Below are 13,738 nucleotides of genomic sequence, written 5' to 3'. Positions count from 1 at the left end.
GAATAGATGCCAAGATTTTATCTTTTGAAATGTTTTCCAATACAAATTTAAAGTCAAAAGGCACTATCCAAGTTCATGTTAGCATTATTCTATCTTATGCAGCAATGTATGACTATTCAGTTCCCCACCATGCTTAGCATATTTGATGTTGTTATTATATTTTTAATTTTATTTACTATCTGTTAAAGCTTATGTGGCTTTTATGTACATTTCTCTAACATCTAAGGATATTGAATGTCTTTTATATACGTACATATTTTATATGTCTACTTTTACAAATTGTGTGTACTTGTCTTTTACTCTTGATATAAAGATGATTGTATTTGTTGTTGGTAGTGGTGGTAACATGCTTCTTTATTCTTTGTGAGCCTGGTTTGTTGTTTACTTAGGTTATTGAGATATGTCTTGCTGTGTACTCCAGTACAGCCTTGAACTCTCCATGTAGATCAGATTTGCGGGGAAAAAAGAGATCCTCTTTCCCCACCAATGTGTCTCGATATCTAACTAGATCAATATTTATATCTATATATTGTATGTATAGATATAAACTATCATGCCTTGATCAAATGTTCATTGAATATTCTTTCTCATAAGGACACATAGGAGTTCTGTGTTGAATATATGATTTCCAAACATGTATTCTACTCTATAATTTATCATTAGGCTTAGCTACTAGGTCTTTTGAAATCCTTAATATTTTATTTTGATGTGGATTAAATATATAAATTTTACATTAATGATATTTTTGGTGGCATTTAGATTCTTTTTTTTTCTGTGCTGGTACTGTGTTTGGAGTCATGGCCATACGTGATTGCTCAGCTTGCCTGACAATAATGAGCACCATTAATGCTCTACTTTGTGAGCCATGTCTGCTTTCTGGCATTTTCTGGATATTAATAGATGAAGTTTTAGAGAAATTTTGCCTCAAGAATGTTCACGTGTATCATGTATTATATATGGCAATTAATTTAGAATTTCTACTCCCAAACTACCTATGAGCTTGCTTTATAATTTTTTTAATATGAGTAAGTCTGTGCATATGTGCATTCTTTAGAATTTTTGTTCACTTTTCTTAGAGAAGGATCTTAGAAATATTTTTTTTTATTAAATATAGTGTTGTTGGCCAGGTGCCAGTGGTTCATGCCTGTGATCCCAGCGACCTAAGAGGCTGAGATAGGAGAATTACAGTTCAAAGCCAGGCCTAGCAGGAAAGCCCTCCTAACACTCTTATCTCCAACAACAGGAATAATAATAGTGATGATGACAGTAAGAATGTAATTTTTAATGCTTAAATAGGGATACAGGTTGACCCACTGTAACAATGAGATGTACAAGACATTACGTTGAAAATGAACTTTACAACTTCAGTGGGGGAGGGGAATAGTTGGGGAGGTGAGAAAGGAAAGAAAGATAAGGGAAAAACAAAGGAGGAGGCAACAATACTCGATAGGAAATGTAATCATTACCTTACTCATGTAACTGTAACCCCTCTGTACAGTATTTTTACAATAAAAACATACTAAAAAAGAATATAATTTTTAAAGCCAGAAGTGGGGCTGTAGCTCTAGTGCTTAAGAGTATTAGTCATGAACAGCTCAGAGATATATCCCAATCCCTGACTTCAAACCCCAGGACACACAAAACCACACACACACACACACACACACACACACACACACACACACACACACACACACACACGTTGTTCTATTGTGATTGTGATCACATTAATCTAATTGTCAGTCACCTTTTCCCCAAAATGTATGATCAACTATGGTTTCCAGTTACACATAATAAGTAATGGATATCGGTTATTAAATTGGGTGTTTCTCTTAGGTAAAGAACATTCCTTTAGATAATTTTACCAGGATACATTAGGAAGTCATTACTTCACTGTAGATAAAATGAAAGTTTTATGAAACTAGTCTGAGAGAATTGGACTATAATTTGATGGTTGTTAATTTCAACTGAAAGCAAAGCTGAAAAATTAGTGAACCAATTGTGAAGTTGAAAGTTGCCACTTTGTGACATAGTTTCCATTCTAAGTGATAGGAGAGGCTCCTTATGCGGGGACAGAGAACAATACCAAGACTATTTCCATGAAAGTGTTACTGGGGTGTTATTTGGGCAAAATAGCAGAAATAATGAGTTGTTGATTTTTTAAACCTGAATAGCAGTATAAAAGTTTTCTGGTAGCCTAAAAGCCAAAGGAATATGAACATATTAATGGTCCAGGAGGCTATGCTTCCATCCTAGGGCATGTGATCCTAAGAGGAAACCCTTTTCAGGTCATGCTCCAAGTGTTCACACCTGCCATTTCAACACTGCTTTCCTATCCCGCACCATTACCATTCTATTTGCATATTCTCCTGTATACATATTGGATCTCTGAAGGCACATATGCTATGTTGGTGAGCTAATTGAGAAGCTAACTTGCACCCACATTGCAGATACAAGACCATGGGGTCACAGGCTCACATTCTCAGCCTTCTTCTCCTTTGGATCTCTGGTAAGAGAAACAGTTCCTCTACTTCATGGAATGAAGTCTCAGAGTCTCCATCAAATAATCCCTTTTCATAAGAGGTTGATATTCTTCATGCTCTGAAATTTGATGCACTTGATTTGTCTTTCTTATTTTCTTCCACAAACAGACAGCAGAGCAGAAACAATACTCACACAGTCTCCAGCATTCCTGTCTGTGGCTGCAGGACACAAAGCCACCATCCACTGCAAAGCCAGCACAGATATTGATGATGACATGCACTGGTACCAACAAAAGCCAGGAGAAGCCCCTAAGCTCATCATTAAAGGTGTTTCTACTGTTGTTTCTGGAGACCCATCCCGGTTCGGTGGCAGTGGGTATGGAACAGATTTTACCCTGACAATTAATGATGTGAAGTCTGAGGACGTTGCATATTATTTCTGTCAGCATGATGATAATTTTCCTTACACAGTGATACACTCTGTTACAAAAACCTACTCAGTGTTCTCAGTGAGACTGTCTCTGCGGCTACTGAAGATGTTCAACAGGGGAACTAGTCCCACTGTGGTGTTTGCTTCATGCACAAGTGAGTTCACTTCCTCTTTCCTGTTCTGTCACTTCTACTCTCACTTCTCCCATACTGTTCTTAACAAACCTGATGTGGAAAAGATTAGAACAGCTTTTCCCATTTTTTTTCTGTTCAATTCTTGTAAAAAAAAAAAAAGTTCCTGATTTTTAGTGTCCACCTGATTTCCACCTCCAAGAAATAAGTTGATAACCAAGATGGATCTAATTAATGTTCCAAATAATATTAATAAAGACCATTCTTGATCTTTCTTCAACCTTCCATACTCCTGTGACCATATTTCAACACCATGGGCAAAACAAGTAATAGGACCTTCTTGCATTTCCATAATTTGTCTCATGGATTTCTTCTTGTTGTTTATGTTACTATAATGGTCAATTACCAATAAAATCTCTCTCTCTTTCTAATCTATGACTTCATTCAATTTCATTTGATTCAGCTAGCTAACGCCCTAGTCAAAAACTCCCTCTTGTTTTCTGGTATACACTACTATTGATGTCTTTTTGATTTAACCCTCTTACTCCACTGATTAAATTTTATGTGAGTTCCCAAGTCTTTGTTCAAATCACTGAAGCCATGTAGGAAATGTTAAGTTCTGAATTCAAAACATTATTCTTGTATAAATTACCTGTGTATCAATGGTTCTCCCATTCATTTGTGTGACTTAATTTTTCTTTCTCATTTAAAGTTACTTTGAATGAATTGGTGGGACAAGAACATCATAATAGTTCCGGTGTCTGCCCTCTTCACTTCTGACATTGCAGCTTTCATGTGTTCCCCTGTAACTACTACCCGTACAAGGTCCAGTTGTGACAGTCACACCTGTATTTCTTTCTGGTTTGTACATGATCCCTGTCTAATCTTTCTTGAACTTACTTGCTTTCTTACATTTTTTTTTCTTTTTAAGGATGTACAGAGAAGTTGCTGCTTCACAATTCATGCAAAGAGTACATTTATGTTTGGATAATGTCACTCTTTCCTTGTTCTCTCCCAATTTTTCTCTCCTGTCTATACTCATGCTGTATATTTCAACATAGTATCTAATGAGTCCCACTGCTGCTTTTGTCCACCTTATGAGTCTCTGTTTTTATATCCTGTTTGCACACTAAAAAACAAAAAAAGGAACAAGCAAGACAAATTTTGCAAACAAAAAGGAAAGAAAAGCTCGTTTCAATTTCCTGGAGTTTGTTTTGGTATTATTTATATGACCAGAATCACAGAAGCATTGCCCCTTTGTTTTCCTTCCCAAGAGTGTCTTCCTTTGTTTCCACTGTGTGTGAAGGCCTAGAATCAGCACAACCTATCACCTAGTTTACATCTAACATTCGCATGTGAGAGGTAACATGTGCATTATCTCTCTGACCATGGTTTAACTCCCCAAACATGATTTCCTCAGGTCCATCCATTTCCCTACAAATGATATAATATCATTCTGTCTAATGGCAGTGTAAAATTCCATTGTGTGTAGGTACCACATTTGGAACAACTCATCTATTTTAGGACATCTAGGCTGTTGCCATAACTGGTTATTGTGAATATTTCATCTGTTGCTTTCTTTCAATGAATATATAACTTAGATGTTTACTTTCAACTCTATAATCAATTTTGACATTTCTGCCAATCACAAAAATCTGCCAAATGATCATTCAGCTTTTTTAGATTCTTTTAATGTTTATTTTTATTTTATTGTAAAGATGCTGTACAGAGGGGTTACAGTTACATGAGTTAAGGCAAGGAGTACATTTCTGTTGAGCATTGTTACCTCCTCCTTTGTTGTTCTCCCACTATCCCTTTCCTTCCTCACCTCCCTCATGCCTCCCCCTCTCCGAAGTTGTAAAGTTCATTTCCAAAATAGTGTCTTGTGGCCGTCATTATTGCAATGGGTCATCTTGTATCCTTGTTTCAGCATTTTGTTATTCCTCTTCCCATCCCCAAATTAGACAAATGTATATACAAGATGGAGTGTAACAAAATCAAATACAGTGACAACAGGGGATATACCTTAGGGGGAAGAACTTACAAAGGCAACAAAAAAATCACATAGTACATTAAAAGCAACAACAACAAAGAAACACCTCTTGCGTTTATAACGTGGGGTTCATTTCACTTAGCATCATCTTATACGGTCTTATGTACATAGCTTCTGGGCTTTTCTGCTCATCTGATAAGATATCCTAGAAGTATACTAATTATTGCAAATAAGGAAAACCATGGGGTCTATATATCTTTGGGTCTGGCTTACTTCACTTAATATGAGTTTTCCAAGCCTTTCCATTTCCTAACAAATGGAGTGGTATCATTCTTTCTGATGGAAGCATAGAATCCCATTGTATATAATATATATATATATATATATATATATGTATATATATATATACCACATTTTCTTATCCATACATCTATTAAGCAACAAGAAAATCATAATTATACTGTGTTTCCTTGGATTATATGGTGAGAAATTTTATTTCTCACCATATAATCCAAGGAAACAACATAATTATAATTTTAAGTAAATTCATTCTTTATAGAGAAATGATATTTAGTTAATATGATAAATTGTAAATATCCCCAAATCATAGAGTATATATTTTAATGGGGTTCCATGTAATGTTTAATATGAGGAATCATTGTGTAATTATTAAATCAGGTTAACATTTATGTTCTCAATTCTTTGTGGCAAAAATTTAAAAAAACTTTCTTTCTTTTTTTTTAAACACATATTAGCTGTACAAAGGAATTTAAATAAGCTATCTATACATTAATATCAGGTCTAGATCTAATTCACCATCTCTATTGCTTTACTCTAGTTTTTCAAAAAGTAAATTTATTCTTTTTTTAAGTATAAAAGTTAGGCAGAAATTATATATACATATACAAATGTTAGAAACGATATATGTGTATATGTATATACACACATGTGTATATACATATATATGTGTATATATATGTGTGTATGTACACACACATATATGTATATGTACATATATGTGTGTACATATACATATTTACACATATATGTGTGTATATGCATATATAATCATTTATTTTGTAAACAAATCTCACTATGTCATCATAATTACAAAAAGTTGGAGAATTTAAGATACTGAAATTACCAGAGATACACGTTCAAACTTGGGAATCCAAGTCACATTACTGATCAAAAACTTACATTTCCTACAAAATGAATGAATATAGAAGGAAAATGGATTTAAACACACACTCAAACTTTGTGCATGTTGGTTCTCACCTCTAATCCCATCTATTAGGTCAAAAGAGATCAAGAGAATTATGATTCCAGTAGACAGGGAAAAAATTTAGCCTACCTCACACATCCAAGCCTGAGACCCTGATTATGTGGAAAACATAGGTAGGAGGATTGTGTTCTGTGAGCAGACTCTATACAAAGTATGATAAGTTATCTCAAAAATGTGCTAAATCCAAATAGATGCGAGTGTTGTCACATGTGTTCCCCAGAAAGCTTGAGTCCAGATTTCAAGCTTATGTCCCAATAAAGAAGAATAATAGTTTCAAAACTGGTACTGTTAGGTATCTGTATGCCTTTCATATCTGTATATGTGCCCTTATTTCCTGGCAGCTTCTATCTGTACTGCCATTTTTCCCCCAACCCCTTTGCTTCTCTGATACTGCTGCACCCACCTGCTAATTTGCATAGTGCTCCCTAGGGAGGACTTTCCAGCCTGAATCTGCGATAAAGGCTCAGCTTGACCTTAACTTCACTGATGAGTATTCCTCATTTCACTGCTAAAAACAAGGTTCTCAGGTTATGGGTCTAATAATTCTCTGGATTACAGATAAAGGCAGAGAAAGATCAGGATGGAAAAGGGGATGGAGGTGAGCCTATAGGTCCACTGATTTCCATATGTGTTCTGTTCATGGGTAAGAAGTTCAGACCTAGTCTACTAGTAGGGGGCAGGTGAAGTTTAGTTATGTGACAGTGAAAAACATTCCAGATGGAATTAAGTCCTGTGCTTTGCTGACAACCCTGACAGATATGTAGTGGTGATATATGTCAGAACTACAGGCTCATTTATGTTTGAAAAATCTGTGTATTTTTTGTCCACTGTGGTTAATTGGAGATAAGAGTCTCACAGGAACTTTTCTGGATAGGCCAGCTTTGAAAGGCAATCCTCAGCTCTCAGCTCAGCGCTGGGCAATCTCTATATTTAAAAAATATAAATTGTTTTAGAAAATAATCAAAGCCATGGAAATTATAATTCATTATGAGAAAGTGATGGAAAGTCTCAATGTTCACATACAACCTTGCACTTCTAATTTATTATAATTTTAGGATCTACTGGTGATGTTGTGATGACCCAGACCCCAGTCTCCCTGCCCCATGGAGAGCCAGCTTCCATCTCCTGCAGGTCTAGTCAGAGTCTCCTGCATAGAAATGGACATATATATTTGGATTTGTTCCTGCAGAAGCCAGGACAATCTCCACAACTCCTGATATCTTTTGTTTCCAACAATGCATCTATGATCCCAGGTACTCATTGGCACTGAGTAAGGGACAGATTTCACACTGACAATCAGCAGTGTGGAGGCTGAGGATATGGGATTTATTACTGTATGCAAGCTACACATGTTCTTCATATAGTGATATATCACTGAACAACTCTCCCTCCCCTGCCTCGGATTTGACCCAGGTGTGCTAGTGCAATGTTTGTCTGGGGAGCAGCACAGCAGAGTCTCTGAGCCTGAAATCTTAGGGTGTTGGTTCCATTGCCACTTCAGCTTCCAGGAGCTTCTAGGACCAGCACATGCCAATCAGAATGATTAAGTCCCATTATCACTAATGACCCATGGTGAAAGATACAGACAAAGACATCTACATACAGATCAGTGCTTCTATATGTTGGACAGAAATTACAGAAATCTCGTACAGAATGATTCAAAGAGGTAATGCCAAAATGTATAAGGTTCATACAAAAAAACAGATCAGAACATACATAACAGAACTCTTGTAAATCTAGCAAAGAGTCTCTGAGCAGAATAGTCAGGCTGGAGAAAAGCTAACTGAAAAAAGTATACAAGAATATAATGCAGACATGCTTGTAAAATGTTCTGGAGCACTGACCTGGGGAATCTTCCAAAGTGAAAGAGTGGTAGGTACATGGTGATATAGCCCAGGAATAAAATGGTGAACTTTTGTGTCATCAGGTAAGTGAAAAGATAGTTTATTCAACAGGGCATAAGACAATCAAGTCCCTTTACCAGAAGGTGCAGATAGAGCCTTGATCATCTCAGTGACATAAATCTTTCCTCAAGGGCAATAATTCAGGTGTTCAAAATTCTGGAACAAATTAATAAAAGACACATTTCATTATAAAATCTTTGTAAATTACTTTCTTATACAATAGATTTAAATTAGGTTAATATACTTTATTTTTTATTTTCTCATTCTTTTTATTTTATTTTGTTATACTTTTATTATATGGAAATAATTGTATAAAGGATGTATCACTCAACAAATTGATTTTTGAATATAATGAAGATTGATTGAGTTGCTCAATATAAATTTTGCATGAGAACACTCCAAGACATAACAATATTCTATGTATTTGGGAAAGTGAGGAGGAATTTGATACAACAAAGACTCACTTACCTATGACCTTGGAAGGAGGTTTGCAGTGGAGGCGGACACACTGTACTTCTCTACAGTACTGCTGACAATGATGATTTGATTCATTGTCAACTGGAGGCTACTGATCAGCAGAGTGAATTCCATCCCCAAATCACTGCATGTGACTTAGTTGGAGAGCCCACATGCCCAAGTGAGTGTCCAGGAAATAAAAGTTTAGGAGCTTGTGCTGGAGTTTGTCCTGTTGTGAAACTCCATAAAAGACTGGTTGAAATTAGAAAAGAGGGGAACCCTCTCTACCCCCACACATAGCCAGGAGCCTGGATGGACATTGGGTAATCATGATATCCTTAAAGGTACATGCAGTCAGTTATAGACAGTGATCTCGCATTGTATCAACAACACATTAATTTATATATTTAAAAATTGCCTTATTCCTTTTTGTGAATAGATAAGTAGTCTTAGGTGAACCTCATTCACAATATATGTTGAAATAATATTTCCAGTATCAGACACAATGATACAAAGCATCATGGACATGATGTGTTGGAACTATGACAGCATCTTAATGCTGTTCACCCATCTAATGTTTTAGGGCCTCATCCCGTAGAGAAGTCCACAATTAGTAGAGCTCTGAGAAGCAATGCTGGACACAAGGAGCCTATGCAAAGATCAGACAGTGTGAAATAAAACCACACATGCTGTGAGTCAAAGAGAAGCAAAAAAGCATCATCCCAGGAATTTCTAGTGTGAGCCTGCTGAAGGTCTAAAGGAAAACTTAAATGTAAAGTTTTCGGTATTGTTTTATTTGCAAATTATAAATCAATTTGGTAATTAATTTACAAATGTTTATATCAAATTAAGTCCTTCAAACAAGCTGGGATTTGAAAACTGTAATGAATTTGTGACTGAATATATGAATTGTGAGTGTATAATTACAAAGAGATGAGTTCTAGGCACTTGTGGTGCTGTTCATGGAATACATTTGTCTCACTGCATGAGGACAGAGCATCAGGTTCATGTCTCCATGCCAATTTATCTTTTCAGAATTGAGTATTCAATATTGTACTTGATTTTGTCTCAGACAATACACAGCCTCCTCAGTACATCCAAAGCAGACCCCAGTTCTTCCCTCAGCACAAGCTCTGCCTCAGGAAAGGATCATTACTTACCAATTTCCCTATCCCAATCCCTGTCACTAATCCAAGGTGTCTCAGCTCTTCCTGGGAATAAAACATGGAATGTAGAGCCCTAGCTCTGTTAGGAAAGTTCTTCACCTATTGCTATCCTAAATAGAAGAAAATTATTTAGGAAATTAGTTATATCATCAAGAACCATCCTAGAGGGGCATTTGAATTGGGGACTACACAGAAGTTTCATTTCAGAGCCAGGGGCAGACAAGGAACAGTAAGCATTCCTGCTGCTGCCCTTGCCTTCCAGGAGGGATCCCTCCCTCATCTATGACTCATCTATGACTATATCTATCTTTGCCTTGGTTAATCTTAAACTCCTGATCCCCATGACTATTTCTCCCGAGCAATTGGAATTACAGATGTGTAATACTATAATAAGTGTTTAAAAGCTGAAAAGCACTGACTCCTTTCTCAGGAGTTAACTAAGAGCAGGAGAAACATTGGCCTCCTTGCCTCCAGTTTTGTCTGTCTTTGGACTGAATCCTTCACCTTGCAGCTACCTGGGAACCCAGAAAGGACAGAAGTGATGTGAGCACATTAATATTGACAGGGAATAGGAGCACTGTCCCCAAGGGAAGGAACAGCAGAGCCTCCTCAGGACATACCACCTGCTAGGCAACAAAGTCTTGTTCATCCTGCCCAGACTGCTCTCCTAAAGTGATGACATCACAGTGATAGCAACTTGTCTGGAACCCATCCCCAAACCAGGTCTGAGTGGATGACACACTAGGCCACACCTGTGACTGAGGATTGCATAACTCTGCATAGTTCTTGTCTCTGTCCTAATTATTTTCTATTTAAACCAAAACCTCATGTCTATACCCAAAAGATGTGCCTATGTGCTTCCTTTGCCTCTTGCATGGAAACTCTGGCTTATAATAAATCTCCTTTCTCTGACCTTCACTATTTTTCAACTCTGTATTTGGCATATTGTTATGTATTATCCAACCTGACATGTGGAAAACCTGAAGTGGGCCCTGGGAGTTCCCAGGCTTTTAGTCCTAAATCTCTGGCTTCATCACACTCAACAAAAAACTAGACCTAATTAATACAGTTAGGTAATGAAACTGATGAATCTCTCAATAGCTAAGTATTAGTTGTTTATTAGTTAATTTGCATTTCTGGTGTTTTAACTCAGGATATAGTAGTTGCTAGGCAGTCACACTACTTTTTGAGTCTTATCTTTAGCATTTTTGATTATGGTTATTTTTGAGATAGAGTATCACTCCTTATCTAAGCATACCTGGATCTTGATTTACCTATTCAATTTATACTTCTTGCCAAAGCTTGCATCATAGGTATAATATTGCTATAATAAGGTTTAATTAAATTTTTTGTCTAGACTGGACCTGGAACTGCAATCTTCCCTATCTTGCATGATAGATTTGTTAAGAAATGATCATAGGCCAGATATAGTAGCTTATATCTTAATCCCAGCCACACAGTAGAGTAGCTAGGAGGTTGGATTTGGAAAGACTACATTACAAGGCTAGCCTGGATAAGAGTGATATCTCAACCTAAAATCCAGGATAGTGGCATATATCTGCAATTCCATCTACACAAGAGGCATCGGTAGAAGAATAGTTGTCTCCATTCTGGCCCAGACTGAAAATGAGACAATATTGGAAAAAAAACTTAAAGGATATGGTTCAATTTGTAGGATATCCTTTGCTTAACCACCATAAGGGCTGGAGTTCAAGCTTCACTGGGTCTTTATGCTTTTCCCCATGTTAGTGATCTCGGCCTATGTGTCTTATTTCATAAATAGTTGAGTGATTCTTTTCTAATCCTCATATCCACTCTTCTTCCTCCTGCAACTCAGAGCCATAACACTAATTGTTCTCTCAAACCCACATCTGAGCAATGATAATCAGGAGACCTTTTCTGCACCAAGAGTGCATGTTCACCATAAGACAGGTCTAATTTCAAAGCTCTACTCATTATGTGGAGGGGGGAGAGGAAAGCATGAATTTGTTTTATACCTGTGTGCTTTGGCTCTAACAGTATGGGAAAGGGTGAAGTGGTGGTTAAGAGGGTCAGTATTGGACAGTGTCATTTAGGGCCTGGTGCAGTTGGACTCTGATTTGGCAATGCCTTGTCTGTGAGCTACTGGCCTTTGGGGAGCAGTGTTGTCTTTGTGCACTGCAGCACCTACTTGGATCACAATAATATGGTGGATTCATTGTCAGGCAAATGTCCTGTCCGTGTCTTCCCAGTTGTGACATCCAGCACTAGGTGGACAGCTTCCCCACATTCTGGACTCCATGTGGGAGCCTTCCTCATTTCACTCTGGATTCATCACCTGTGTCATTTTCCCTTGTCCTCTCTATCTGTGCAGCTCCAATGTCCTGCTTCACCCTTCACCATGCTACATGTCATCACTTCTGAGCCTGTCCAGTCATGGAAATCTTCATTATTTAAGAACTCTAGGAAATGGGTGCTGTAGGTTTAAGAAGCAGAGTAAACTGAACTTGATTTCAGCCTTGATTTATAGAATGGTTCAGCTTCTAAGGGGAAAGTTGGATTAACAAAGATAGATAAATGAATATTACTTAGGAGTGTAGAAGATTTCTAGCACAGAAATGTACAAGGATCACAAATCTTTGTCTGTAACCAGGCCCTTTCAGTGTGTAGAGAGCCAATGTCTGATGTTAACTCTCCTTGATAATGGTGGTGGTAAAATGCATTCAGAAACAGAGGACAGCCACCTGGAGTTGATAGAAAATACTTAGTAGTTAGCCTGTATATTGTACACCATAGCACTATATTGCACATACTTTATTTTATAGTGTATGTTTTATGAAATTTTTATTTATTTGCATCTATCATCTTTCTATGAAGCCAGCATAATCCTTGTCCGAAAGCCAGATAGGCATTCATCAAAGAAAGAGAACTGTAGACCCACCACATTGATGAACATCAATGCAAAACTACTCAATAAAATGCTGGCCCACCAAATTCAACAACTAATCCAAAGAATCACACACTGACCAAATGGGATTAATACTAGGGATGCAAATTGGTTCAATATTTACAAGTCCATTAATGTGATTCAACATATCAACAGTAGTAGGGGCTGGGAAGGTGGCTCAGTGGTAGAGCGCTTGCCTTACATGCCTGAGGCCCTGGGTTCGATTCCTCAGCACCACATAAGCAAAAAAGAAAAAAAGCCAGAAGTGGCACTGTGGCTCAAGTGGTAGAGCACTAGCCTTGAGCTGAAGAGCTGAGGGACAGCGCCCAGGCCCAGAGTTCAGGCCCCATGACCGGACACCCCCCATGACCGGACCCCCCCAAAAAAAAGTAGCAAGGACAAGAATCATATGATCATCTCAAGAGATGCAGAAAAAACATTTGACAAGATCCAAAACCCCTTTATGATGAAAATTGTGAGGAGGTTAGGAATCCATGGAACATTCCTCAATATAATAAAAGCTATAATTACAAACTTACAGCCAGCATTATATTAATGGTGAAAAGTGAAAACCATTTCCTCTAAAATGGGAAATTAAATAGGGATGTCTGCTTTCTCTACTCCTTTAATATTTAATTGGAATTCCTAACCAGAGAAATAAGGCAAAAGACAAACATAAAGGGGATCCAAATAGAGAAAGGAGAAGTAAAACTCCCCCTCTTCACAGATGACATGATCCTGTATTTAAAGAACCCCATTGGCTCTTCTCCCAAGTTACTTTAGCTTATGTGAAACTTTGGCGAAGTATCATGGTATAAAATTAATCCACAAAAATCTATGACTTTTCTGTATGCCAAGTAATGAGTAGAGTGAGGCTGAAATCAGAAAAGTAACTCTTTTTGTAATAGCCTTAAAAAATACCTAGTAATTAACTTTAAAAAAGTGAAGGACCTCTGTGATGAAA

The 13,738-nt window shown here is 37.2% G+C and overlaps 1 protein-coding gene and 1 pseudogene across 1 annotated transcript; one reads left to right on the top strand and one right to left on the bottom strand.

Annotated features, from left to right (window-relative positions):
• LOC122116639 overlaps positions 1-13,738 on the bottom strand; it is a 1,030,500-nt pseudogene that overhangs the window by 270,234 nt on the left and 746,528 nt on the right.
• Positions 2,417-9,360, top strand: LOC122116832. The gene is made up of 5 exons (XM_042690420.1): positions 2,417-2,509; positions 2,652-3,142; positions 6,881-6,920; positions 7,378-7,575; positions 9,266-9,360. Exons 1-5 carry the CDS (start codon positions 2,461-2,463, stop codon positions 9,358-9,360), a joined length of 873 nt encoding a protein of 290 aa, XP_042546354.1. The 5' UTR covers positions 2,417-2,460.

Source organism: Dipodomys spectabilis, unplaced genomic scaffold, assembly GCF_019054845.1.
Source record: "Dipodomys spectabilis isolate Male_0828 unplaced genomic scaffold, ASM1905484v1 ptg000137l, whole genome shotgun sequence".
NCBI lineage: Eukaryota > Metazoa > Chordata > Mammalia > Rodentia > Heteromyidae > Dipodomys > Dipodomys spectabilis.
This window is presented reverse-complemented; position numbering and strand designations above follow the sequence as displayed.

What these genes read in the sequence shown, in the direction of transcription:
- LOC122116832 (XM_042690420.1), top strand. Translation starts at nt 2,461, where the DNA reads ATGGGGTCACAGGCTCACATTCTCAGCCTTCTTCTCCTTTGGATCTCT. An exon ending in CTGTTCTTAACAAACCTGAT is followed by an intron (nt 3,143 to 6,880) that starts GTGGAAAAGATT and finishes TCTGGATTACAG; the next exon opens with ATAAAGGCAGAGAAAGATCA. An exon ending in CAATGCATCTATGATCCCAG is followed by an intron (nt 7,576 to 9,265) that starts GTACTCATTGGC and finishes CTAATGTTTTAG; the next exon opens with GGCCTCATCCCGTAGAGAAG.